The following is a 25,120-nucleotide window of genomic DNA, read 5'->3' on the forward strand; positions in this document are numbered from 1 at the left end:
GCAGCAGCAATTTCTCTGAAGTTGTTTAAGACTAATGATAATAGGTTTCAGGATACTGCACATATCTTCTATGTTCCTCTTTAATTTAGTGTTCGATACTTTGGATGAGATACTTCCATCTATTTAATCACAGTTTTCTTCACAAAGTTTTATGACAGTAGGCCAGTTCTTCATAAATTGTTCAAAACAATCAACCACAGAATTATATCAAACATCTTGAGGAAGAATTAGTTTGGATCCTCCTGCTCTCTTCAGTGAAGCTGAAGCAGAATGGTTGTTAGAAAATAATTTTGTGACTTCAGCAACATTTTCTTTTATTCCTGCAGAAGATGTACTTAAGTCTTTGGCTAAAAGATGCACTTATATTAAAAGGTATAAAGAGTGTCTTGCAGAATGAGGCATTGCAAAGTGAATTACTTAAATTACTAACCAGTTGATCCACTCAGCCATGTCCACATCTTCATCTACATCATTTTCTCCCAATAAGCAGTTTTCCTTATGGTGTCTCATTCTTGCAACAAGGCCCTGCATCTACTTCTACTTGACACATTTTCCTTTTTTGCCCAGGAAATGAATTTCTTCAAAATATTTCCAAATAGGTGTCTCTTACCCCCTAAAGCCATGACAGTTTTTCTGTGGCAAAAATCTGGGGGAACATAGAAATGTGTGTGTGTGCACGCTGAATAATATCTTCTCTTTTTCTTTCCAGTCCACTCTACTGTTCCTTTCAATGGTGCCTTCATCCTTTCCTATATATTGTGTGTGTGTCTTTCTTTAAGACAATCTCTTAACTAATTACTCTACCATGCTTGGCCAAGATCTACTACCACATAAGCACAGAACAAAAACAGTACTGTCCAGCCTGTGTCCGTCTTTGCATGTTACTTTTTAGTTTTCTGAGAAATAGACATCGAAAGCCCAGAACTTTCAAGAATCAAGAGCTAGTAGCTAGGCTGGATAGACTACAGCCATTAATTTATTTTTATGAGACTGTAAGTGTATGTTTGTGTTCAGATTTAATTGTAACTGTTATTTTTAAATGAAAAAAATAGTGTTTTATTCGTGATTTTAAAAATAAAAAAATCTGAATTAAGTAAAAAATCTGATTTAAATAAAATCTGATTTTTTGGAAATCATTAATTTTTATCCTCCCTGGAAATGAGCCTTGCATAAGGATTGTGAGCACAGAGAGCAGGGGAGTTGGAAAGCTACCTCATTCACAATAATTTGGAGCATCCAAAGCACTGATTAACATTGGCAAATTGCAGGGTTAATGATTAAGGAATGGAAATATGAAATGGTAGGATGGGAAGAGGAGGAAAAACCACTAACTTGCAATCTACAACATGCATGCAATTAGGTTCTCTAGTGTGAGTGTGTCGCTGGAGCTAGAGTAGGCACTAGTGACATTTTGCCATATGCTTAGGCTACTGGTGTTTTTCAAACCATATACCAACGCTGTAATTTTTCAGATGCACTGGTTGTTTCAAAACAGATAATTTCAGTCAGTGCAGCACTATCTCACTCTCTCTAAAAGAAGTTGTCCTGTGGAACAACAGAGTGATGTCATCACGTCATATGCATTGCCCTGCCCTCCATCCCCAGCCTCGGCAGAATCAGAAGGGACTCCATGGCTCAGGGCAGGATGGGAACCATTCACCGTCTGGGGTTGGGGCAATTCCCTTTTCCCCCAGGAGTGAGGCCAGGACTGGGCGTGGGCATGGTGGGGGGCAGGGCTCTGGCAGGTGCGGGTCCCAACTCAGCCCAGTCGCTCTTCTGGTCCCTCCTCAGTGGGCACCCTGGGATCCCCACTGGCTCCCAGCTCCCCTGCAGGAGGGTCAGGGGGTGGGAGCGGCTCCTTGCTGTGTTCTGAGGTCCCGGTGGGAAAGAGCTCCAGCTCCCCGCTCTGCCCCCTACTGCCGGGCTCTGGCTCCCATGCCCTCGCTGCCTCCTGCCACAGGTCTCGCTGGTGGCCTGCGGTGCCTGGGTGGGGGACGGCTTCAGGGAGCTCAGCGTTCTCTGCTGCTCCCCTATCCCAGCTGCTTCCCATCCAGCTGCCTCCGACCCCACTTCCACTTCTAGATGCGGGGCCCCATGCTCCATGACCCAGCAGGGAACTGCTGCCACGACCATGCTGCTGAGATCCTGTACCCCCAGCCCTTTCACAGACACCCTCTGCTGAGACCCTGCAGCCCCAGCCCCCTCACTCACCCCTTCCACTGAGATCCTGCACCCTTAGCCCCCTCACTCCTTCCACCGAGACCCTGAACCTCCAGCCCACTCTTACACCCTCCCCCTAGTCAGACACCTACCTCTGGTAGCCTGCTCCTGCCCCCTCCTCTGCATCTGCCACCTCCACGTTTGCGAGACATCTACCCTTGGCGAGAGAGAGGGGGGTTGGTGAGTGTGGCTCTCATGCTTTCTGGCCATGAAAGCCACCAGATGGGGCGGGGGGGAGCGGGGGGTTGGCAAGCGTAGCGAGCAGGGGGCACACCCCCCAGTTGACATTTATTTGCAAAATTTAGTAACACTCCATCAGTGCAAAGCCATAACGGAAGGTCAGTAATACAGCTATAGAAACTGTACTATAATGCAATTACTAAACTAAGATTTCAGGTTAGTTAGGACAGTTTGGTTCTAACTTTATTCTGATGATGAGGGAAAACATTAACTAATCCATTTGGTTTTTTTAATTAAATTTTTCACTTGATTAAGAAAGTAATGAGATATGTTGCTAGTGGAGTGATTCCAGAGCCTATTCATTTAAAAAGATTATTTGCATATAAATATAGTAATCATTTGTGTAATAATACTTATTGCTTTCCATGGCTTCTTCATCCAAAAATCTCAAAGCTCTAGAAAAATATGTATGATCATTAAATCCAGTTTATAGTTGAGTGCACCAAGTCACAGAGAAGTGATGTGATTTGCCTAAGGAGACACAGTGAGTTGATAATAGAGCAGGGAACAAAGTGTCGGTCCTCTGTTCTAACACTGCCTCATTTGTCTGCAAGGGAAAATACAAAAGACGAGGGAGATATTGTGCCATTTAGGTACAGCTTAGCAAAAGAGGCAGCATGGCATGGCAGCCTCAACTGGAACACTGGAAGGCAAAATGCATCATGAAACATGCCACACCTACTACTGGGCCCCTTCCTCAATAGTAGCTTGTGGGACTCCAATTCATCAAGCATCCTCTCTGTGTAACCCTGTGTTCCTGTCATTGTTGTCTGTGCCTGCCGGCTTTCTCTTTCCACACCTGTTGTTCCCGTCTTCCAATTGTCACACCCACTTATTGGCTCATGTCTTCAATTACATTATAAATGTTTCAGGATAGAGACAGTGTCTAAGTGTTTGTGCCATGCCCAAAACAATGGGGCCTCCGTCGGGCTGGCAACCGTGCAAAGCCCTGGAGGGATGGGAATGCAGCAAAGCACACACTGAAGCTCAGCATAACACGCACCTGGCACGGGGTCTGTTTCCCCAAGCTGCTGGGAACCTGTCCAGGAAGCTCCACTGCCTCAACACCTCAGCTGTGCCCACCTTTGGACCCTGCCATGCAGCCACAAAAACACTTGCCACTAGCCTACGTGCGCCCGATATGCCCCGGTGGCATGTGGGGACAGGTAAGCAGCTACACTGGCAGGCAGTCTGGGGTGAGTGCAGGAGACAGTGGAGAGAAGCAGCTTCCCTCTCCCCCTGCCTCCGGCGCTCTCCTTGCCCCCCGGCCCCGAGCAGACTGGTGCATGGCGCAAGGCCCCAATCCACGCTGCTGGGTGCTCACCCTGGCTGCTGGAGCTGCTGCAGCTCATCCCCAGGGCAGTTCCTTTCTGACCCCTGCAACTTCAGCCCCTCCCATCGGAAGGGAGCCAGCCAAACCCACCCACTGAGCCAGTGCACCATGTGGGCAACAAGCCCTAACCACAGGTGGGAAGCAGAGCCTGGCTGGTGGGCACTTGCCTCCTGTCCTGCCCGGGCGTGGGCATTCTCTTGATCAAGGGTGGGCAGTAAGTGGCCCGTGGGCTGGATGCAGTTTGAAAGGGTTAGCTCCTTGCCGGCTGCCAGATGCTTTATCTACCTGTGTGTCCTAATGTACAGCTGCTCGCAACTCCCCTTGGCCATGGTTTTCCGTTCCTGACATGGTGGCCTGGCCTGAACTGCTTCCCACAGCTCCCATTGGCTGGGAACGGTGAACCAAGGTCAGTGGGATCTGTGAGTGGTCATATCTTCAGACATGCAGGTAAATAAAGTGTCTGGCTCCAAGACCTCTAAGGGCTATCACTGGCAAACCATGTCTGGCTCACAGGTCACTTTTTGCCCACCCCTGCTCTTGACCTTGGTTTCCCCTTACCATGATGCCCACATGTAAGACTGGTCCAGTCTCACAAAGCAGTATCGACAGCTGTATATATAGAATGTCATCTCCGTTTAGCTTTTATTCAGTTGGGGTTGTGTGTGTCAAATTTCATTGTACTGTGTTTTTATTTAAAGTCCTAAATTATGCTCATTCGTTGTCCATACCTCTCTTTGTGACAGAAACAGTCTAGTTTGGCATTTGTTGTTGTTTTTATGGGCCTTCCATGTGCTCTACTTTGTTGTGTTTTATTTATTATTTTTGGTGCTGCTGCCGAGTTCTCTCCATTCCTTTCTGCTTGTTGATACCTGATATTGAAAATCCCTGACCTTCAGTCCTAGAGAGAGTAGTTTGTAATTTCAAATTAAGAAGTCTGTGGTGAGAGGAGAGGTTGTACTGTATATACTGGCATGGCAGTGTTCTTAACAATGGAAAAACTTGTAGGTGGGGTAGGGAGAGAACGCATCCCCTTGCTTCACTAACTGGCATGCTTTGTAATTGCTGCAATCCCAGCCACATTATCATAAGAAGGAATAAAAGTTGAACACAAGGATTTCAAACAGACTGTATATAACAATAGTGATAGAGATGCAGCCGTGTTAGTCTGGTCTAGCTGAAACAAAGGGCAGAACTATGTAGCACTTTAGAGACTACATAGTTCTGTCTTGTGTATAACAAGATACATAAGTCACATGTTTTTAAACAAGTTAAAGAAGCAGTCATTCCAATTTGGTGGTGAATTTGTTTTTTTGCTGGAATCCTGTGTAAATGATGGAGCATGGTGTCGACATGTCTACACTGCATCTTGGAGCGAGCCCCCCAAGCCCAGTTCCTCAGACTTGTGGCAGCAGGGGTCATGCTAGTGCACCAAAAATAGCTGTGTAGTTGCTGCTTTGCTATTGCAGCTCAGGCTCTCAAACTTCTCCTCCACAGCTTCAGAGCCGGAGCCATAATGTCTACACAGCTATTTTTAGAGCGCTAGTGTGAGCCTGTGGACCTGGGTTGGGAGGCTGACCACCCACAGGCAGTGTAACATACCCATATCAAGTGGGCGACACATTTTAAAGCCAAATAAGGATTTTTTTTCCTTTGTAAATGATGTCCCCCTGCATCTTTGATGGAGCCCAGCCGATCCTTATCCTTCCCTTCTTATCATTAAGGGTACCTCATCAGAGGCATTAATTAAGCTTGTAGCAGTGAGGTCCCCTCTGTTCCTGTCAGTGGTAATGCTCAGTCATCTGGAGAGGTCAGCACTGAGCAGTGTGAGAAGTTGCCTTCCCTGCAACAGATAGCTTATCATTGTCTGCAGAGTTTTCAGCTGTGTCTCTAGCCAGCCAGGGAAAGATTAGTTCTCTTTCTTTTTCCTGTTTTCCCTTCCTTCCTGTTGGCAGTCACTGTAGCCCTTTTTATGTCCATTTTAGCTGGAAGTGATTGTAAGTGGCTCTGAATCATCTCACGCTCCGAATCATCTCACGCTCCAGTATCTTTGGCCAAGTGATACAGCAAGTCGGTGATACGTGCTTGAGATCAGAAAACTGTTCTATGCACATTATTTTCATATATATCAAAAAAACCTCTAGAAGCAATTACCTACACTCATCACCAACACTCAGTGTGTAATTTTCAGTTTTCTGCACAGAATTAATGATCTTGACAAAATATTATCAGAAGGCCAAAACCTGCAGTGAATTAAATGTCCTATTGGCTGTAAAAGTTTACTTTGCTCGAGTAAGGACTGCAGGCACCACTCTGCATGCCTGTTCACACTTCATTTGTGATACATAAGGAAAAGCACCGCAAACTGTTGATTGTCATTGCCAAGATATAGAATCAGTCACTCATAACTCTTATGTCTATTTCAGACTGACATGTAAGTTCTTTAAGGGAGGATCATCATTACTAGGGACATGTGGAGTACTGTGTCCAGTTCTGGGCGCCACATTTCAAGAAAGATGTGGAGAAATTGGAAAGGGTACAGAGAAGAGCGACAAGAATGATTAAAGGTCTAGAGAACATGACCTATGAAGCCAGGCTTCATGAACTGGGCTGGTTTAGTTTGGAAAAAAGAAGATTAAGGGGGGACATGATAGCGGTTTTCAAATATCTAAAAGGGTGTCACAAGGAGGAAGGAGAAAATTTGTTCCTCTTGGTTTCTGAGGACAGGACAAGGAGTAATGGGCTTAAAGTGCAGCAGGGGAGGTTTAGATTGGACATTAGGAAAAAATTCCTAACTGTCAGGGTGGTCAAATATTGGAATAAATTGCCAAGGGAGGTGGTGGAATCTCCCTCTCTGGAGATATTTAAGAACAGGTTGGATAGACATCTGTCAGGGATGGTGTAGACGGAGCTTGGTCCTGCCTTGAGGGCGGAGGGCTGGACTCGATGACCTCTTGAGGTCCCTTCCAGTCCTATTATTCTATGATTCTATGTCCGTAACCTAGCAGAATAAGGTTCAGTTCAGGGCTTTACAGTGTGCCTCTGCTGCAAAGAATCAGTGATATTATTCCTACTCTAGTTCTTGTGTTAGTAAATGAATTTAGAAATTTTTCCAATATTCTGTTAACATGAACCAATTATCCTGCCTTCTTCAGATCATATTTTCATTAGGAGCTGCAGCCTCAAAAGAGTTTATTTTATTTAAATAGGCAATAAAGAAATTTAAGTTAAATTATTTTTTCTGTAGTTGATGTTTAAGCTGCAGCTGACATGATGTGTAGGCTACTGGCTAAAGAGCTTCTCATTTGATTTTTTCTTTATTTCAGATGCAGAGGGAAATTACGTACACAGGCCGCGATGGACCAAATGCTCCCCGGCCAGGATCTGCTACACATCCTTCCCATGCAATTCCAAGCTCCCCGCCTGCTACACCTGTGCCTCACTCTGTGCCCCCCTCTCCATCCAGAATTCCTTACGGGGGGGGCCGGCCCATGGGTGTGCCAGGCAATGCAACGATTCCCAGAGACAGGCTCTCAAGCGTGCCAACATCAAGGTCCATATCGCCGAGCCCTAGCGCCATTTTGGAAAGAAGGGATGTAAAACCAGACGAGGACCTCAGCAACAAAACCCTTGCCCCATTTAGAAATGAAGGCCTTTACGCTGACCCCTACTTGTTTCACGAGGGGAGGATGAGTGTTGCTGCTCCCCATACTGGACACCCTCTTGATGTCCCTGATCACATTGCAGCTTATCATCGCAGTGCACTGAGGTCTTCAAACACCTACTGTAACCCTTCTATGCAACCTGACATGATGGAGCAATCGTTATACAGACAAAAACCAAGAAAATACCCTGACAGCCATTTGCCAACTCTTGGTCCTAAAACTCCTCCTGCCTCTCCTCACAGAGTCACTGACATGAGACTGATTGATATTCATACTCAGCATAACACTCATGTGCCCCCTCATGTCATGCAGTCGGACAGGTCTTCTCCTTGCCGCCAGTCCTTTAAAAAAGAGCCAGGAGCACCGATGTTTGTGGAAACTAAAGCACGGAATGCTATGGGTTTAGCTGGCATGGTCGAGGTAGTTCCATCTGCAGCTGAGAAACAGGTGTTTGGCTATGGACCAGCTGCAGTGCCCAAAGACAAAGAGACAAGGTAAGACAGAGCAAAACTATGAGGTATGTACATGAGAGAGAGTCTCATGATCTGTGTGCATAACCTCATTTCACTAATTGGAGACTAGTATATGGGGTGTGGACCTTAGGGAATTATTAGGTCAATAAATTAAAAGGGCTGATGTACCAAAAGGACTAAAGTGGCTTTCAAAAAAGTGTTGCATCCTAATGGTGATCCAGAGTCATATTAATTAGTGTACATTTCAGTTATTTGAAAAAATAAAATGATTAACTGGGATTTTTTTTTCAGACAAGTAAATCATGTTACAAGAACAAATGTTATGCTGCTCATGCTAATAAGGGAATATATTTCACACCTGTTCAGAATGACACTCTGACATTACAATTTCTGTTCTTTATGGAGTGGAGTTTTTCTCATCTAGTGTGAGGAAATGGGGAAAATTTATCACTGGCTGTCTTATCTGTTGTAAACCATGAATTTGCATAAAATAGAATAGTTTGTTTTCAATATATTCTCCCGGGAGCATTCCTGAGATCAGCAAGTCTGTCTTGCTGAAGAAACTCAAATAAGAATGTTCTTCCTGCTGATTTTCCCAACATCAAAAATGGTTCTTTGATGAGTTATCGATTAGTTATCACCTGACGGTGATCTCCCCTGTATTCCTGAGGGTCAGATTTGTGCAATGGTCTTATGGTGACTTGCTGCCATAGACCCTGCCCTGAGGCAGAAGAATGGTTATACTGGCAGTTGGCTAAGATATCCCCATATAAGTTGTGCTAATGGATAGACTATTGTCTGTGCTGCTTTTATGGAACTCTTTAGGGAATTGAAGGTGGTTAGCTAGACAGTGCTAGGCTCTCAAAGGCTAAAAGTAACTGTGGAAGGTAACTCATGACTCGACCCTGGGAGAGAAGAAGCACCTCACATCTCTCTTAAGTGCTTCCCCTTACATAGGGCCTGCAGGCTGATAGGAACCCAACAGAACCCAACTGAAGTGTCACATTTGATTCTGGTCTGAAGCCAACTTGATCCATTCAGATTGTCTCCAAATACCTCCTCCTATCTGTGGGGTTTGTGAAGTGGCAGTGATGTGCCCCCCTGCTGCTGGCCATTAGCACCTTACTGTGCCATGTATGCTAAAAAGTGAGTGTACTGACATGCAGTGTGGGGAGAGGGAAGTCGTCACTACGCTGAGCCCCATGGGTGAGTCAGCAGCAGCGGTGCTGATACAAGCTAAAGGTGAAATATAGGTTTGAATCGGGCTTGAAAATGACTCAGCCCTCTCCTATCTGGTTTGGGTCCAGTGTGGGCTTTAAAATAAGACCTGAGCAGACTTGTACCACACATCTCATTGACAGGCTCAGAAGGAGACTCCTCAAACTGTAATTGGCTAGAGAGGATTAACGCAGCATATGTCTCAAGGATGGGAGGAGAGGGGAAATGGGTGGAGGATGTGTCTTAAAAGAATCTCAGCCATCCGCAAAAAATTGCATACCAGCCCAGCAGGGTAGTGGCACATCAAGGATATGAGTTAGAGACAGTTTCAGTTTAGAGCAGCGGTGGGCAACCTGCAGCCCAAAGGCTGCATGTGACCCATTGGGGTTCTGTGTGTGGCCCAAAAGACATTTTGTTTACCATTGCTCACACACAGTTGCAAGATTCTGCTGATTTTCGTCCATGTAGAGTTTTTTTCCTACTGGTATTACAAAAGTGATATGCTCCAAGAACCAAGGGCATATGAAGTGAGATGCGTGATGATTGCACACAACATTGACTGAAAGAGCCATGAATCCAGTCACAGTGCTGCTACAAATCAGTCAACATGCTCCACAAATTCTAGGCACGCAAGCGCAGTGAGCAATTCTACCCTATCCTGGGAGACCATCTTGGTTACAACAATCTTGCGGCCCACACATATGGCTCGCTCACTAACTCAGGTTGCCCATCATTGGTCTAGAGTCAAAGCAACTTTTTTGAAACACTATGTGTAGGTTCCTGAAATCTAATTGCAGATTTCCCGTGGTAGAGCAAGGGGATAACTTGAACTATATTTGCCATTTTTAATGCAAGCAATTGGCTTTGGATTACACGTTTTATCCTAGATAGATTGGAAATAGGAGAGCTATCAGCAACTCTCTTTCCTCTTTACTTAGCTTATCTCCTCCTAACATCCCTTTGCCCCCTAGTATAATCACAGGCATGCCCACGTATGCATGTGTAAACACACACACTGGTGAAGTTGCAAATAATTCTGTGGTGGTTTGAAGGAATGTATGCATCAGCAGTCTGTGTACTCTTCCTAAAGTGCATTTAAAGTTATGACTACAATATTTGTAGAATAGCACTTCTAAATATATACATGTCTTTAAAATTCAACCCAGTATTTATTAAAAAATACACTGGAAAGTGCTCATGTTTTATGTTGTTTCTTTAAACCCTGAGTGTCTAGGCTATTTAAAAAAAATCATAGTAAATACCATAAGCAATTAGTGCACATTAATCTATTGTCTAAGCTCTGAAATATTACTTTAGGAAATGTTTTTGAGTTATACACTTTAAAGAGCCTTAAGCCTTATTTTGTCCTTCTGTAATTTCATAAACAATAAAAACTATTTTTATTGAAATTGTGTTAAATAAATTAAATAATAGAAAGAGCCTCCTGGCTGAATTCTGTTTCAATTTAAGCTGAATGTTTACAGCTCAGTTATCAACAGCTGACAGGCAAGAGTTATAATAGAAGTGATTAATCCTCTCTGTCTGGCTATGGGAGGTGGCACATTTATAGTCTAATCAGAAGGGGTTTGAACCCGTCTTGTGTTATATGCTGCAAAGTCATGAAAAACAAGAAAATAAAATAACAGGGCTGACTCAGCCCTTAAGTCACATGTGGCAAAATTCACAAGGTCCTACATAAGCCCTTTAGTGAGGGTTTATGTGGGACTTATGTGATGCACAGGTCTCATGCCAGCCTTCTGAATGGGAGTGACATTCACAGATTTAAGCAAGAACAACTGGACTTCAGTGGTTGGGGATCTTGAGCACTGAATGTAGCCATCAAGATCACCTGTGGGTAGAGCATGTCAGATTCTGCACTGCCTTGTCCCTTATGTGCTCATTGACTCTTGTGCGCGCTTTGCCACATCAGAGTGGCGTGCAATTTTACAATCACTTTGTATGTATGTAAACAGTTTCTAAGGGGCCAGGCGGTGAAGGTCTCAGTGCTCTCATCATCTTTTATGTAGATGTTTTGAAATTGAAAGACTCATTTAAAATGACTAGACGTGGTTTGAGGCTTCTGCAAACCTCAAACCAGCAGTTTAAGAGCTGCTATTAATACTGTCACAATATACTTTGCATTAGAAAGAAAAAAGTGTGATTTGCACTGTGTACTCTGAGAACTTACCTAGAAAAACTATCCTAAGGTCTTTCTTGACCAGATAAAAGTGTATTGATTAAGCATAGATGCACAGACGAAATGTAAGTGGATAGAATTTCAACTAAATCGCTTTTCCCCTTACAAATCTTGATTTTTTTTCTGTTTCCTGGGATGCAGTAAGCAGGCTAGAAAAAAACTGGTGTTTCACGAACACATTTGGAAGTAGAGTGTGTTTGGCTTCTAATAACAATATGCTGCTTTTTCCATAGACAATGGGGGGTTGGCCTTTGGGATTTTGATGTCAGCAGTGATTAAGTTGGTCCAAGAAAGGTATTCACAATTATTTTCCATCTTCCCCTTTGGAGTTTCCCATGTTGATTGATTATATGCTGAGGAAATCAATCTCCTAACTAACAAGTTTGTCAAGGTTCATGTTTGGAATTTCATGTTTGATTTGTTTTAGATAATTATCTTTTTTTCTTTTTATTTTCTCTCTGCTGTTTCCTATGCATCCCCTTCCATGCAACCTGAGCACCTAATTAATTATTGCACCAATTCCTTTGTCAAAATAATTGTGTGACAAAATTTGCTTTACAGTGATACAAAAAAAGTTCTAGTGTTATCAGGAAGTTAAAAAAACTAAAATATCTGAACTTTCTTATGCAAAAAGTTATTAAAAGTCTCCTCCCATGTTGATTGTGGAAACACTATCAAAAATTGAATTCTTTTATCTTTAAAGAATGACAATCCCTAAAATCTGAGGCTCAGAGGAATTTACTTTATTAATGAGTGGCCATGTACAATTTTAAAAAGGATTAGCTTCATTTTTTGGATGGTGCATTTATCTGGTTCAGGGTAGGTTATTGTGGGCAGTGCAAATCTATAAATCCTGAGAGATCGGAAGTTGATTTTTTTCAGCAGTTAGTCTGAATTAACTTGACTAAATGGCAGTATTATTTATTTACATTGCATGTGAAACAACATTTCACTTAAGTGTTGTAAAATTCTAGGGTATTTAGTAGTTACTCAACTATCATCAGGTACTAAACTGCCAATATACTTGTACAACACATTTTCTTGCAATCAAAATAGTTTTGTGAAGCTTACTGAACTTTTTCTGAGATCATATTTTTGCCCTCCTCTTTTTGTGCCACTTGAGAATCCTGATGGATGTTAATTTAAAGTCAAGTGATAAAAGTATGAAAAAGTATTACTGAGTAAAGATCTTGGAACTCTCCCCATCCTCTGACCCTTTAGCCATGTGACTCTTTAACTACAGGATCCTTTGGACAGAATCAATATGAGAGAATTAACCAATCTTATTTATATCCTGTGGGCCCTTCTTTGTCTTACGCTTTGCAATCCAAGTAGAGCTTTGCTTTTACTGGTGCTAAGAATATTTCCTGAAAAGGTCTCCACTTTTAGCCCCCAAACACAAATGGGTATGGTAGGTGGCCCCTGCTTGTGGCTGGCTCTTATCAGGTGTGATAGGAAGTCTCCGACAAGTTTTTTTCCCTACCTTAGAACCCTGTGCAGAGCCTGTGGGAAGCAAAGCCACTACTCCACACTCTCACCACTTGTTAGCTCTTACCTCTCCAAAACGAGTGAGGTGGTGTAGTGGCCCCAGCCCTATCTTCCTACTGCCAGCAGAGCTAACTATCTTCAGATGGCAGTGCACACCTCACCCATCTCATTTGTATCCTGCAATTGTCCCCAACCTTTTGAGGCTGCCGCACGCCCGGGGGTGGCACCGCGCGGGCGCCAGGGGCCCAGGGCACAAGAATGGCTCAGGCCTGGTCACTAGGCAGGTGCACATGAATACCCTGGTGGGTGCCATGGCACCCACGTGCACCGCGTTGGGGACCACTGTTATCCTGGGTTGCTCCAGAAGTGGTAGTCTGCAGAATCACATAGTTTCTCTGCATGCAGTTCATTAGGTAAAGGCCAAGTGGCTGGACCTGTATGACTTACACAGTAGTAGAAGACTTACCTGGCATTGGCCGGGGCTGAGGATGGTGAGGGCCATGCTGCCCACCCGCCAGCTTCTCCGTGGGGACAGCCCAGCGGAGGGGAGGGCAGATTGACCCACGAGCTATCTTCTCCTCAGGGGCAGTCCAGAGGCAGCGGGGGCCTGCACAGCCTGTCTACTGGCTTTTCCCTGGGGCCGGCCTGGGGGTAGCAGGGGCCATGCAACATCCATCTGCTGCTCCCTGGGCCACTTGCTGCTCCCTGTGGTCATTTGTGAGTAAAGCTGTCCCTGCTCTCTCACCCCTCCCTTTCTGTTTGATACAAAACAATTGTATTCCAGGCACATCCCAGTGTCCTGGCACAATCAACCCTGACCTTGCTTTAAGTTATTATAAGAGCTGCGCGCCAAATGTGGTGGTCCTAGCTCTTACCGTTTGGGAGAAATTCTTGAACAAACGGACTTACAGACAGATGCATGGACATACAGACAGACACACAAACTCTCTAAAATATATAGTAGATTAGGAAATGGAACCTGCACTTTGGCATCTTGCTATTTGAGGAGCGCGACCAAGATGAGACATTGACATAGCTGATGCAGAATAATTGCTTGTGTATAAGAATTTTCAAGGATTATTACACCAGCATTTAAAAGTGTTTCTTTTAATTTAGCATGTAGGTCAGAGAGATTAATTCTGATTTTATTAGAAGATAATTGAGATGAATGACAATGTACACATGAAATCAAACATCTCTTTAATTGTATGCATCCTTTTACTTGGGGATCAGAAAGCTGAGTATTCCCATATACTTTGCTTTATACCCTCCCTGGAGTTCCTGCATCTTAACCACCTAGCCTGCTGAAGAGGGTTCAAGTGAGATCTGTAATACCACTCTTAACTAGGAATTGAGAAATACAAGGCATTCTCACTATCTAGAAGAAGTTCACACAAAAAATCCCAGCTTAAAAATGTGTCATTTTTATTAAGTTAAAATGTTTAACACAGGCTCTTTTCATGTAGTTTAATACAAGGAAATACGTCTTTGCCTGTAGCTGACTTTGACTTGGTGAATCATATAGACTCTGTACTTTGGTTTAAACATGAAATATCACATTGAAAAAGCTGCCTTTGGGATACCATTCTAAGTATCTGCTGGGGAGATACTTGATACTTGAAGAGCCATTTGAATATGTGTATACCAGGTGGAGTACACATATAGCCTAGGGTAGGTAATGGACATGAATGATTACATGATTGAATTTCTGTTTTGTTCCTTTACCAGACATGAGGCAGCACCTCCAGGAAAGGAGAGGAACATACAAGTAATGTTTGGATATGTCCTAGTGAGAAAAGGATAGAATTCTGGCTGAGTGTAGTGCCCAGCACAAAATGTCCCCCCAGCCAGTACAAGTACCTGCAATAGAGGAGACAATTTGTTCCATGCAAAGTTCAACTGAATCACAAGAAATAAATCTAATTATAAACTCTGAAGACTCAGAAGGATCAGCGACTGGGTTCCAGGACAAGGTTTAGGTTTTGCTGTGCTGCTCTCAGAAGGGGAGATGGGCAATAATTTTTGGCTGGCAGCCACTTCAAAAATGTTTGAAGTAGCCCTGGGCCATCCTCAAAGGAGTGGGGCTTAAAATGGAAGGGGCGGGGCCAGGATGCTTCTGGGCCACAGACCGTGATTGGTCTGGGGCTGGGGAGCCCCTTTGCCCCTCCTTCCCACTAAGCAGCCATGCCCCTGGCAGGGCAGGAAGTGCCATCACATGCTTCTCCACCCACAGGCCAATCAGAGTTTGGAGGCAGGGGAGTGCACGAAGTTTCTTCTGCCTTGCGAGGAGCATGCGGTACTTTTTAAGTGCCGCGTGCTCCTCTCAGGGTGGGAGCAGGGCGGAGGAAGCTTTGCGCATTCCCCCCACTCCCAGACCAATCAGGGCTCGGGGCGGGGGAGCACTTGATGTCTCCTCCCACCCTGCGAGGAGCACATGGCACTTCAAAGTGCTACATGCTCCTGGCAGGGTGGAGGAAACTTTGTGCACTTCCCCTGCCCTGAGGCCCTAATTGGCCTGGGGGTAGGGGAGCAGCAGGGCCTCCACAGGCTGGATCAACCCACTTGGCAGCCCAGATCTGGCCCATGGAGGCCCCTTTGCCTACCCCTGGGTTAGGCTGTGACAGTCTTATTTTCTGAACAGCTGGCTAAGGAGGAGACTTAGGAAACTACCTGCCTGAAGAATAAAACTGGGAAATTTCTCCAGCAAAACTTAGCTCTGCTGAGGCATCATGCTGCTTGTGCAGGAGGTGCCAAGTATGCCTAAGAAAGCTGTTAGAACAGCGGGTGTGTTCAGGCTTTGATCTGCCCTTTTCCTCACACAACAACTGACTTTCCCGTGTTCCTATGAAAATTGTACCGAACAATGCAAGTGATGTCCTTTTTACACTTGGACTGTAGAGTTGCTGTGGTAACAATGCAAACAAGCAGCCCTCCCCTGGCTCTCGCTGCGGGGAAGATGGAGGCTAATCTTGGGACATAGGGTGATGAGAGCACATTCTTTCTTCACGTGAAGGCATTTGGAGGGCTCCCCGCGAAGGTTGTGGCAGCACATTCTTCTCTTTCCTGCTCCTGTTCAGCACATTCTTTTCCCCTTCTTTCCTGGTTTTTTTTTCATCCCAACCTGCCACTGGAGTCTCAGCAGCAAATTATTTCTAGCCCCCCTCTGACTTAGGGAGGAAAGCTTGCCAGCACAGTCCCTCTGTCGGAGAAAGGAGGGGAAAGGATACTAAGTTATGTTCTTCTTCTCCAGACAGAGCTGGTTTTATAGTCACAGGCAACACTGGGCCTGATAGATCATCTGATCTGTTAATGTTCATGTACCGTCCTGTGACAGAGTCTGATGGCAAACTTTTATTCAGAGAATTGAATGATTACAGGCAAAATTATCAAACATGGACACTTTATATTCACCATCATAATAATAGCAGTTCTGATCTTCAAAGGTCCAGTAGCATTCATTGACTTCAGTGGGAGTTTTCTTAACATCATGCCAGTTTTATCGTGTTGACAAAATATGGGTTTAGATGCTTAATTTTAAGCACTAACTTTTGATATTTTTTGGCTGAGATGGTCATAATACATACATGGACTTAAGGACGAAACAATTAAAAAAAAAATGCTGCCACATCTTTTGCAAAATAAAGAATTCTGGGCCGTATGAAGCATTCTTTAGCATCCTTAACGTTCTGACCATGTGACAAATAACATGGGCTATTGGTTTGATTCCACAGCTTGATTCCTCATCATCTTCTACTTCTCAGCCTACCTCTTCTCTCATAAAAATATCCTAAACTTTCATTATCCGTTTTGTATTGCCATAATTTAATTTGAACAATAAAATTGTTTCCAGACTTTCAAGTGTGAGATGGAAAAACAGTGTTATTTATACATTCATGAAGCAAATAGTCTCCTCCAGTTTAGTCTTGGATCCAGAAAACTTTTTGGTGATAACCCAAATAACTGCTTCCATAATTAAGTGTTACAAACACTGCATTAAAGTTTGTTAGATTTTTTTTACCTCAGACGTGTAGTGCTTGCTCTTTGTTCCCCTAGAAGGTTTCAAAGTTTACTGTAGTCCAAAGCACTTTTCTTAGTTCTGAGATCAATAATGGTGGGAACAAAAATGACACAGCATGTTTCTAGGCTTGCCAGATGCTTTCAACAAAAATCCCAAACATGGCAAACTTGGTTGAGCAAAAAAAAAAGGGGGGGGAGGGAAATTGAACAAAAGGGGGGGGGCTTTAAATGGCCCCTCACTTCCCCGCTCCAGATGCGGCAGGGGAAAACTGTCCCTACTGGGCTTCAGTCCGAGGAAAACAGGAAATACCGGACATTTCACATGTTTGGTATTTTCTGGTTTTTTTACTGGTTGGGGGACCCGAATACCGAACTGTCCAGGCAAAAACCGGACACTTGGCAACCCTACATGTTTCTTAGTTTAAAATAAATGTGATCAGATTCATTAATGTTTTAGGGGGCTCTTAACGTGCCTGTTCTGCCTGAAAATGAAGGGGTGTTAAAGCAATGAACAGATACACCAGAGTTTATCCTTTGTTGCCAGCTGACTGAGCCCTCTCCTTCTTTGTGTCTGTTTTCAGTGAGGATCTTATCTATCACAGATGTTTCTGGTGGCCTGTTTCCTTGGTATCTTCTGGGTGCTTCAGAGATGCATAATCTCCCACAGCTCCTCACAGCTCTATCAGGCTCTCATCTTTTGAGAGAGTTTGTTACTGATCATCTTGGGGTTTGGATGATTCTTCGCATGTGCTGGAATGACATTAGTTGGATTTCTCTAGAGAAATAAAGATAAAAATATAGTGTCATGCCATATTTTACATACATGTAAACTATCGAGGCCCTACACTATTATGTGTCTACAGACAGGCAGTTACCATGATGACATGTGAAAGCCAAGTGACAGTGTGTACAAATGGCTACTTTGGAACCTTTTGAGCTGAATGCATGGGCATTTATCTGCTTTGTATGTACATTCATGTTAACTATACATGCAAATATAGGTCTACAATTTTTTGTGAATTTCCTTCTTCTCTATCCACACTGACACCTCACTGAAAGCATTGACAATAGCCCATATGTACTATAGTGGTTTGCTATTTCTTTTCTACATGTTTTATGAAATTACTTGGGGCATTTGAATGACCATAGGATCTTTTTATTTTAATGTCTTCTTGCTGCGCTTGAAATCCTATGCCTGTGGTTGTGACATTACAATAATTTCTATAGCTGACAGCTGTGATGTCAAATGCAAAGGATTGTGATTTTGAGTGGGAAGCAGGTATCTGGGGAAGATGAAATGCTTCTGAAGCAAAGATTCACGTTTGGGGCACAGTTAAAATACTAACAACAAGGAACTTGAAATCCTTCATCCTATAATCCTTATACTCAGGTGAAACTCTAGTCCCAGCAGAAGTGTAAAAAAAAAAAAAGCCAAGAAATATATGTATAGCAGCAGATTTTTTTCTGGAGAAGATGATTTTCAATAGTTTCCAGGAGGTATTAGCTGACGAGCTAAGTGCCTTTTTTGTGAGATCACTATATTAAATCTATACTTTTTATCATCTGTTTTTTATCCCAGGCAGATGTCTCTGTATTGTCTGCTTGTTATCATATGACACTTTGTCTAACACCAGGATGTGGCCTGCCTTTTTAACAAGGTGTATGCAAATTGATACTCATGAGCCCTGCAGAAACATCTTTCCAATCCTGTGGTGATAATTCATCTAGAAAAATGAGTCTGAAAGCAAATCTATGTGGCTTTAACAAACAATTCTCTTGTCTTACAGAGAGAGGATGCAAGCCATGGAGAAACAGATTGCCAGTTTAACTGGTCTTGTTCAGTCTGCGCTTTTAAAAGGGCCAAATACAAGTAATAGCAAAGATGCTTCTAGGTAAAAAAAAAAAGAATTCATTAAATCTGTTTCTCTGTAATTATTGTTAATGATCAATTTACAAAATTAAACTTCTAATGTAATAACAGAAGATTGAATGAAGATTGATTTTCTTTATCACTCTTGAGAAGAGCTGGATTGTTAGGCAGAGTGGGAAAAGTATTCCAGCCAATGAATGGAGATTTAACTACATTGTTCTTGTTGAAGTTAATAGGAATAATACAGCTAAATCTTTATGCTTATTGCTGGAAATGTACCCCTTTGCTTAATCTGTATTTAAAAATTTATTTTGAAAAACAAAACAAAACAAATCCACTTATCCAACAGCAATTTAAATAAAAAAAAAACCACCTGACAAAAACAACAAAAACTCCCCAGTGTGTATGGTTGACAAGGTAATTTTTATTAATTGATGATAATCTTCACTGCAAATCTACAGTACAGCTAATCCTTGATAGTTTCTCAAAGATCTATTTGCAAAAAACATTGGAAATTTTAAGGCTGACTTTTTTTCTCTTTTCTTTCTTTAGTGGGAAGATGACGAAAACCATGTCCAGTAAGAGCACCATTGACAGTGCAGGTAAGGCTATTCTTTTTTAAATGTACACAATACACAAATCTTCCTTGTAACTCAGAGCCTTGTAGATATTAACATCTTATCTTACAGGAATGCCAGTGCAACTGTAACTACAGTGTCAGAGGCAAGCCTTGTGCTGGTTCTTTGAAAAGGGATGAATTTCACTACCTATGCATATCTCCTATTATTCATATCCTCAATCTGTGCTGGTATGGTAGAAAAATAGTGGTATCTTCACAAACTCCACCCTAGACAAGGTCTTCTTATGTGAGGTACTAAAATCCCATAGCACTAACATCAGACTGTCGATATAAAGAATATGATCACGTGCTCTGCTGGGTCTTCTCTCAAGCCTAAAGCAAGGCACTATTAAGACATAGGAACTTGCCTGTAACTATAGCTCTGAGTCATATGAGGATATTAGCATCTTGCTTACATTATTTTTAAAAACATGGCTTCTATCCCTTATAGTTGCAAAGGAAACTTGAAAATGTGCCCCAAATGTAGCTGATGCAATGATGTGGGCTTGAGTATGCAAACCAGCTCCTGCAGAGCAAGGAGCAGCAGCCAACAGAGTCAGTGAGGAAGCGCTGTGGTGCCACAATCAGCTTCAGAGCAGACCAGGCTCTCATTGCTTGCATTGTTACTAAAGGGTGTTGAGCAATGTTCCCTGTAAGGTGTGTGCTTGTGCATTTGCTTAGAGGCAATTAAAATGCTGCCCAGCTGATTAGAAGAATGCCCACAGCTAGTGTTTTTATTTGGTGTACATTCTCACATGCCTTGGTGCACATAAAATTATTCTGCACGTGGGTGGAAAAAATCCTTAAATGGATTAAAGGGAACATTGGTATTAAGATGTTTAAAAATATTATTAAATACCTTTTTACCTATCCAAATTGTCAGTCAATAAGGGAAAAAAAGGGGTTTTATCCATTGTGAAAATGTCCCATATAAAAGAAAATTAAAACTTTTCTGTAAGGTGTTTAAACAATCCTGTAGAATTGAATAGATAATTCTAGCTCTGATGTAGAATGATTTTTGTTGGTATTTATAGCAAACAAACCAGCTGTACAGAAAAGGTATATTTCTAAAGTAAATTTTATAGATTTTAGTCACTCTTTACAGATCCATGGTAAATTTCTAAAGAGCCCTGTAGATTTCACCTCTATTAAATTCTATGAGATCTTTCTGTTAGGGTTGCTTCACAATAAGGTACTACAGATCGGTGTTTCTCAACCAGTGGTAAGAGTACCCGTAGGGGTACTTGAGAGAAGTCTGAGGAGTACATCAACACAACTGAAATTTGGAGAGAACTGAATTTTTGTTTTAAGTTTTAGTGTGTTTTATTATTTTTTATACTTTTTACACCCAAAAATTTCATCGCCCGCCTGTCTACAATTAAGTTGTTGAAACAAATATGTTGCAAAGGTAGAAAAACAATGTGTGTGTCTGAAAACTGTATGTACTGGGGGTACTTTTTTATTAAAGGGGTACTTTATAAAAAAAGGTTGAGAAACACTACTATAGATATAATGAAGCTAAGAAACATAGCAGTCAGCAAGATAGCATTTTTCAGACTCATTGATCTGTTACTAACTATTGGCTTTCTCCTAAGATGTGTTGGATAGTCATCAGTCCGTATGACGCCAATAAGATTTGAAATTACTCAGCATATGTGAGGATTAGGTCATATTTGGAGTAACTGTATTGGGCATTTTCTAGGGGTAAGATAAGGATGTTACAAAAGAACACATCACCTAACATAAGCACCCATGCAACTGCAGTACTTTAAATTATTTGCAGACGTATCAGTTGCTATGGCAGCCTTCGGCAGCATTTATTAATTTGTTGTCTCTTGGGCCTCAGTGTGTTTCTGTTGCTGTGCATTGAATGCAAGCAGATGCAGTTCTGTGCTTGCTAGCCCCACTGTTTCTGATAAGAGGAATCTGTTCTGACATAAAATACAGTTTGCCAACCTGACAGTTTTATTCACAAATCTTTTATACCAATCACTATCCATCCCAGTGGAGATGTTAATTCACCTCCAAGAATGCAATTTTAGAGAAACAGAAGTGTGATGTCAGATTTGAACATGGCTAATAGAAAAATATTGAATATATGCAACAGAGTAGGGATGTAAGTCAGCAGTCAAGTAATCAGCTACCCTATAAGCTTAAGCCTACTCACACTCTCCCCCCAGCCCCGCTTGCTGCTTCTGTATCAGAGGCATCAAGGGGGGAGAAGAAGGAGCCGCAGGCCACCTGCCTCCATCTCCCCCACGTGTTGCTGCCTCTATCAGCGTGAGCCAGCTCATGCTCGCTGCGAGCACAGAGCAGCCCCTGTCTGGGGGGGATCCCAGGGGCTGCTGCAAGAGCAGCCTGTGTTTGCAGCCAACCCCAGCCACCGCAGACAGGGAATGCTTTGCAGCAGCAGCCCCTATCCACGGGGGCTCCTGGTTCCCTGCTTGGACCCCCTGTGGACAAGCCTGGCTTCCCCAGCTGGGACCCCCTAAGCAAGCCCGGCTCAGTCCCAGCTTGCGCTGGGTCTGGGACCTGTCCCCGTTGCAGCTCTGCATTTTAAATGTAGTAACAGCAACTGTTTGTATCGACTACACAATTAGCCAATTACCTGCCTCTTCACATCCTGACAACAGTGACCAATTTAAAGAGCCTGATGCTAGAACTGGATCTCTCCAGTTGTACCCCTGAACATGCATGGAACACCACTGAAATCAAGATCTGGTCCTAAGTAGGTAGGACAGTGTAATCTGGGATAAAAATAGTACAGTTTCTAAAGAAAGAAGGCAGTTCGATGCTTTCAGTTAACTTAGTGAGAAATACTCTTATCTTTCTAAGAAGCTGCAATAGGATCTTATTTAGTAACATTTCTATCCTCTTTCCCAGTTCATTTTCATTACATGATAAAAATAGATAATACTTTGCAATCAGATCTTGTCAGATAAAAGCACTGTACCAACAATAACTAATTAACCTTCACAATGTCTTTACTAGGTAGCCATGGCAAGAATTATTTATTCTCTTACTATTATGTAGGGAGGTGTTCCCAAGATGGCATAAAAAATCTTATGACTGAATCTCTCCTGACAGCCAATACTGTTCCCATTCCCATGTGTCTCTAGTGCCTCTCCTATTTACCAATATATATTGTGAATAATTTGAAAGGTTTCTGGTTTTGATACCATAGTACATGCACATTAACCCAGCACTTATAACAACTGGAAACATAAAATCTACTCACCTTTGTATTGCGTTGGTGTAATGGCACCGTGCACCGTTTAAGTCTACTGGCTCTCCTTGTGCCTTTACTAACTCACTTGAACCTTTTTGCAGCACTGTTCAGGGTTGGAAATCACAAGCCCTGTCATACACTTGGAGTGAGGTGGAGATGGACATAGAAGACAGAAGTGTTGAGAGTCTCTGGGTTAGGCTAAAAGGGATTAAAAACAAAGGTGATGTCATACTAGGAGTCTACTATAGGCCACCTACCCAGGTGGAAGAAGTGGATGAGGCTTTTTTTAAACATCTAACAAAATCATCCAAAGCCCACCCAGCCAGAGGACTCCTAGGCCAGCTACAGGGTCAGGAGAAACCTTAACCTCCCTCTCCCCCTACCCAGATTCCCAGACCAGCTCCAGCTGTGCCTCTCCTCCCTTCCCCATACCCAACCTGCTCTGGGGAAAAGTGTTTCTTCATTGATGCTTTTCATATGCCCTATGCAGGTTTTGGGGGCTCTGGGTTCGGTCTAGGGAATGTATGGAAAGTGCAGCTGCAGCTGGTGTGAGACTCTTCTGAGCAGGTGCAGGACAGGCTGTTTGCAGCCTGTGGGTCCTCCAGGCAGGCAGATGGTGAGAGGAGAAACTCCTCTGGGCAGGTTGGAGATGGGGCTGTGGCTGGCCAGGGTGTCCTCTGGTCCGGGGGAGGGAGGCTCCAGGGTTTATCTTGGGGGCTGGCTCCTGCTGGGGCGGGGATAGAGCCCATTTATTGCTCTGACCTGGGGCCTGGAATTGCTGTCAGCAGGACTGCCCCTCCGTCAGAGTTCAGATTTATCTGGGTCACCCACAAGTGAGGGCTGCTACCTAAGCCCAAGTTCCAGTTTCTATTATCTGAAATAAAATCAGGTTTACCGGCATGGGGTAGTAATAAAGGGGAGGGAGGTTCTTAAATAAAAGAGTATGTAAAATGCACTCTACAGAAGAAACTCTGCTAAGTTAGTGTTATAAAGCATGGTTATAGATGGAAACCTTACGTAATAGAATAATCTTTGGTCTGACCAAGCCCAGGACTGCCTCTGTTCAAAGTGTTACGTGTTCCAAGGAGGCATGTAAGTAATTAGAGCTCCGACTTCCTTTATAGCTATGCTAAGCTTGTCAGCTAATGCTAAATAATGCCTTTATTTTTCTCCAAACATATTTGAATTTCAGCAGACCTTCACCCTCCAAAACCAGTTTTGCTGATTCTCGTTTGGTTGTGACCTATCCCTGATGTGTATTAGATCTGGCCATTAGGCAATAGCCTCTTATAATATACACTTCCACTTAATTACAATATACATAGCCATCATCTTTTGTAATTTCAAATGCCACTTTAAGACAGAGCTATGTAGGAACATTGATTGAGCAATCCCTTCTAGAACACTGGTAAGCAAAAATGTGAATAGCTTCCCATCCTTAACAAAGAAACAGCTGTGCAAGATAAAAAGTGACTCATAAATGTCATGCAACATTATTTTGTACATCACGTATGCTGATGACAAGAGACTTTGATCGGACAGAAATAATACGGGAAAGGCTGACTGGAAACAAACTCAAACCTACATGTACCTTTCCGGTCTTTAATATTGTGATATTGAATATGGTATTTCATATAAGCCAAAAAATTGCAGACAGTGTCCTTTGAATTTGTCAACGTTTTGGGTCCTGTAGCTTGAAATATTAAACAAATATGACTGTTACAGTCATGAAGTCTGTATATCAAGGTTTATTTTTATCAATGTCTATTTCTTTATACTCAACTGTTGTTTTTTTCACATAATCCTGTTACACACATCACAGAAATGATAATTAACTTCACAAAAGAATTCAAAAGGCAGTGATCTTCCATAAATGTAGTTGTGCAGCTCCCACAGATGTGAATGGAAATCCCATAATTATGTCCCTACAAACCACGTCAGCCCCCAAAAGCCAAGAGAAATTAGAAGCTGTACTTTGTAAACAGTATGTGACTAAAGCATGAAGCATATTAGAAGCATTATGATGATTTATCTCTCTCCCAGATATACATATACCAACAGATACCCACCCACCCTCACTCTTTTACTTCTATTTTTCTTTTCAGATATGTCTAGACTGCACCCCTCTGCCGGCAGAAAGATGCAGATTAGGCAGGGTGAACTTGCTAATGAAGCAGGGATTTAAAGATCTCGTGCTTCATTAGCATAAAAATGGCTGCCGCTTTTTTCCTGCACGGAGCTTTGTCGGAGAAAAGCGGTAATCTAGAGGCTGATCTATTGCTAAAGAAAGCCTTTTCTGATAGATCCCTTATGCCTCGTAAAACGAGGTATATAGGATCTATCGGAAAAGGCTTTCTTTAGCAATAGATCAGCCTCTAGACTGCCGCTTTTCTCCGACAAAGCTCCGTGCTGGAAAAAAGCGGCAGCCATTTTTATACTAATGAAGCACGGGATATTTAAATCCCCTCTTCATTAGCAATTTCACCCTGCCTAATCTGCATCCTTCTGCCGGCAGAGGGGTGCAGTCTAGACATACCCTTCAAGTGGCTGGGAT

At 42.9% G+C, this 25,120-nt stretch overlaps 1 protein-coding gene across 22 annotated transcripts in view; it reads left to right on the top strand.

The window, feature by feature from the left end:
• The window catches only part of KIAA1217 (KIAA1217 ortholog), a 553,152-nt gene that overhangs the window by 481,779 nt on the left and 46,253 nt on the right, over window positions 1-25,120 (top strand). For 18 of the 22 annotated variants that reach the window (XM_075922528.2, XM_075922523.2, XM_089776737.1 and 15 more), the window contains 3 exons: window positions 7,117-7,949; window positions 18,636-18,740; window positions 19,271-19,320. In XM_075922528.2, coding sequence (XP_075778643.2) covers window positions 7,117-7,949; window positions 18,636-18,740; window positions 19,271-19,320 — 988 coding nt within the window. The remainder of the gene's footprint in view (window positions 1-7,116; window positions 7,950-18,635; window positions 18,741-19,270; window positions 19,321-25,120) is intronic. The other 4 variants (XM_089776739.1, XM_089776743.1, XM_006115296.4 and 1 more) reach the window with 1 other exon arrangement.

The sequence above is a fragment of the Pelodiscus sinensis genome, chromosome 2, assembly GCF_052426305.1.
Source record: "Pelodiscus sinensis isolate ZL-2025 chromosome 2, ASM5242630v1, whole genome shotgun sequence".
NCBI lineage: Eukaryota > Metazoa > Chordata > Testudines > Trionychidae > Pelodiscus > Pelodiscus sinensis.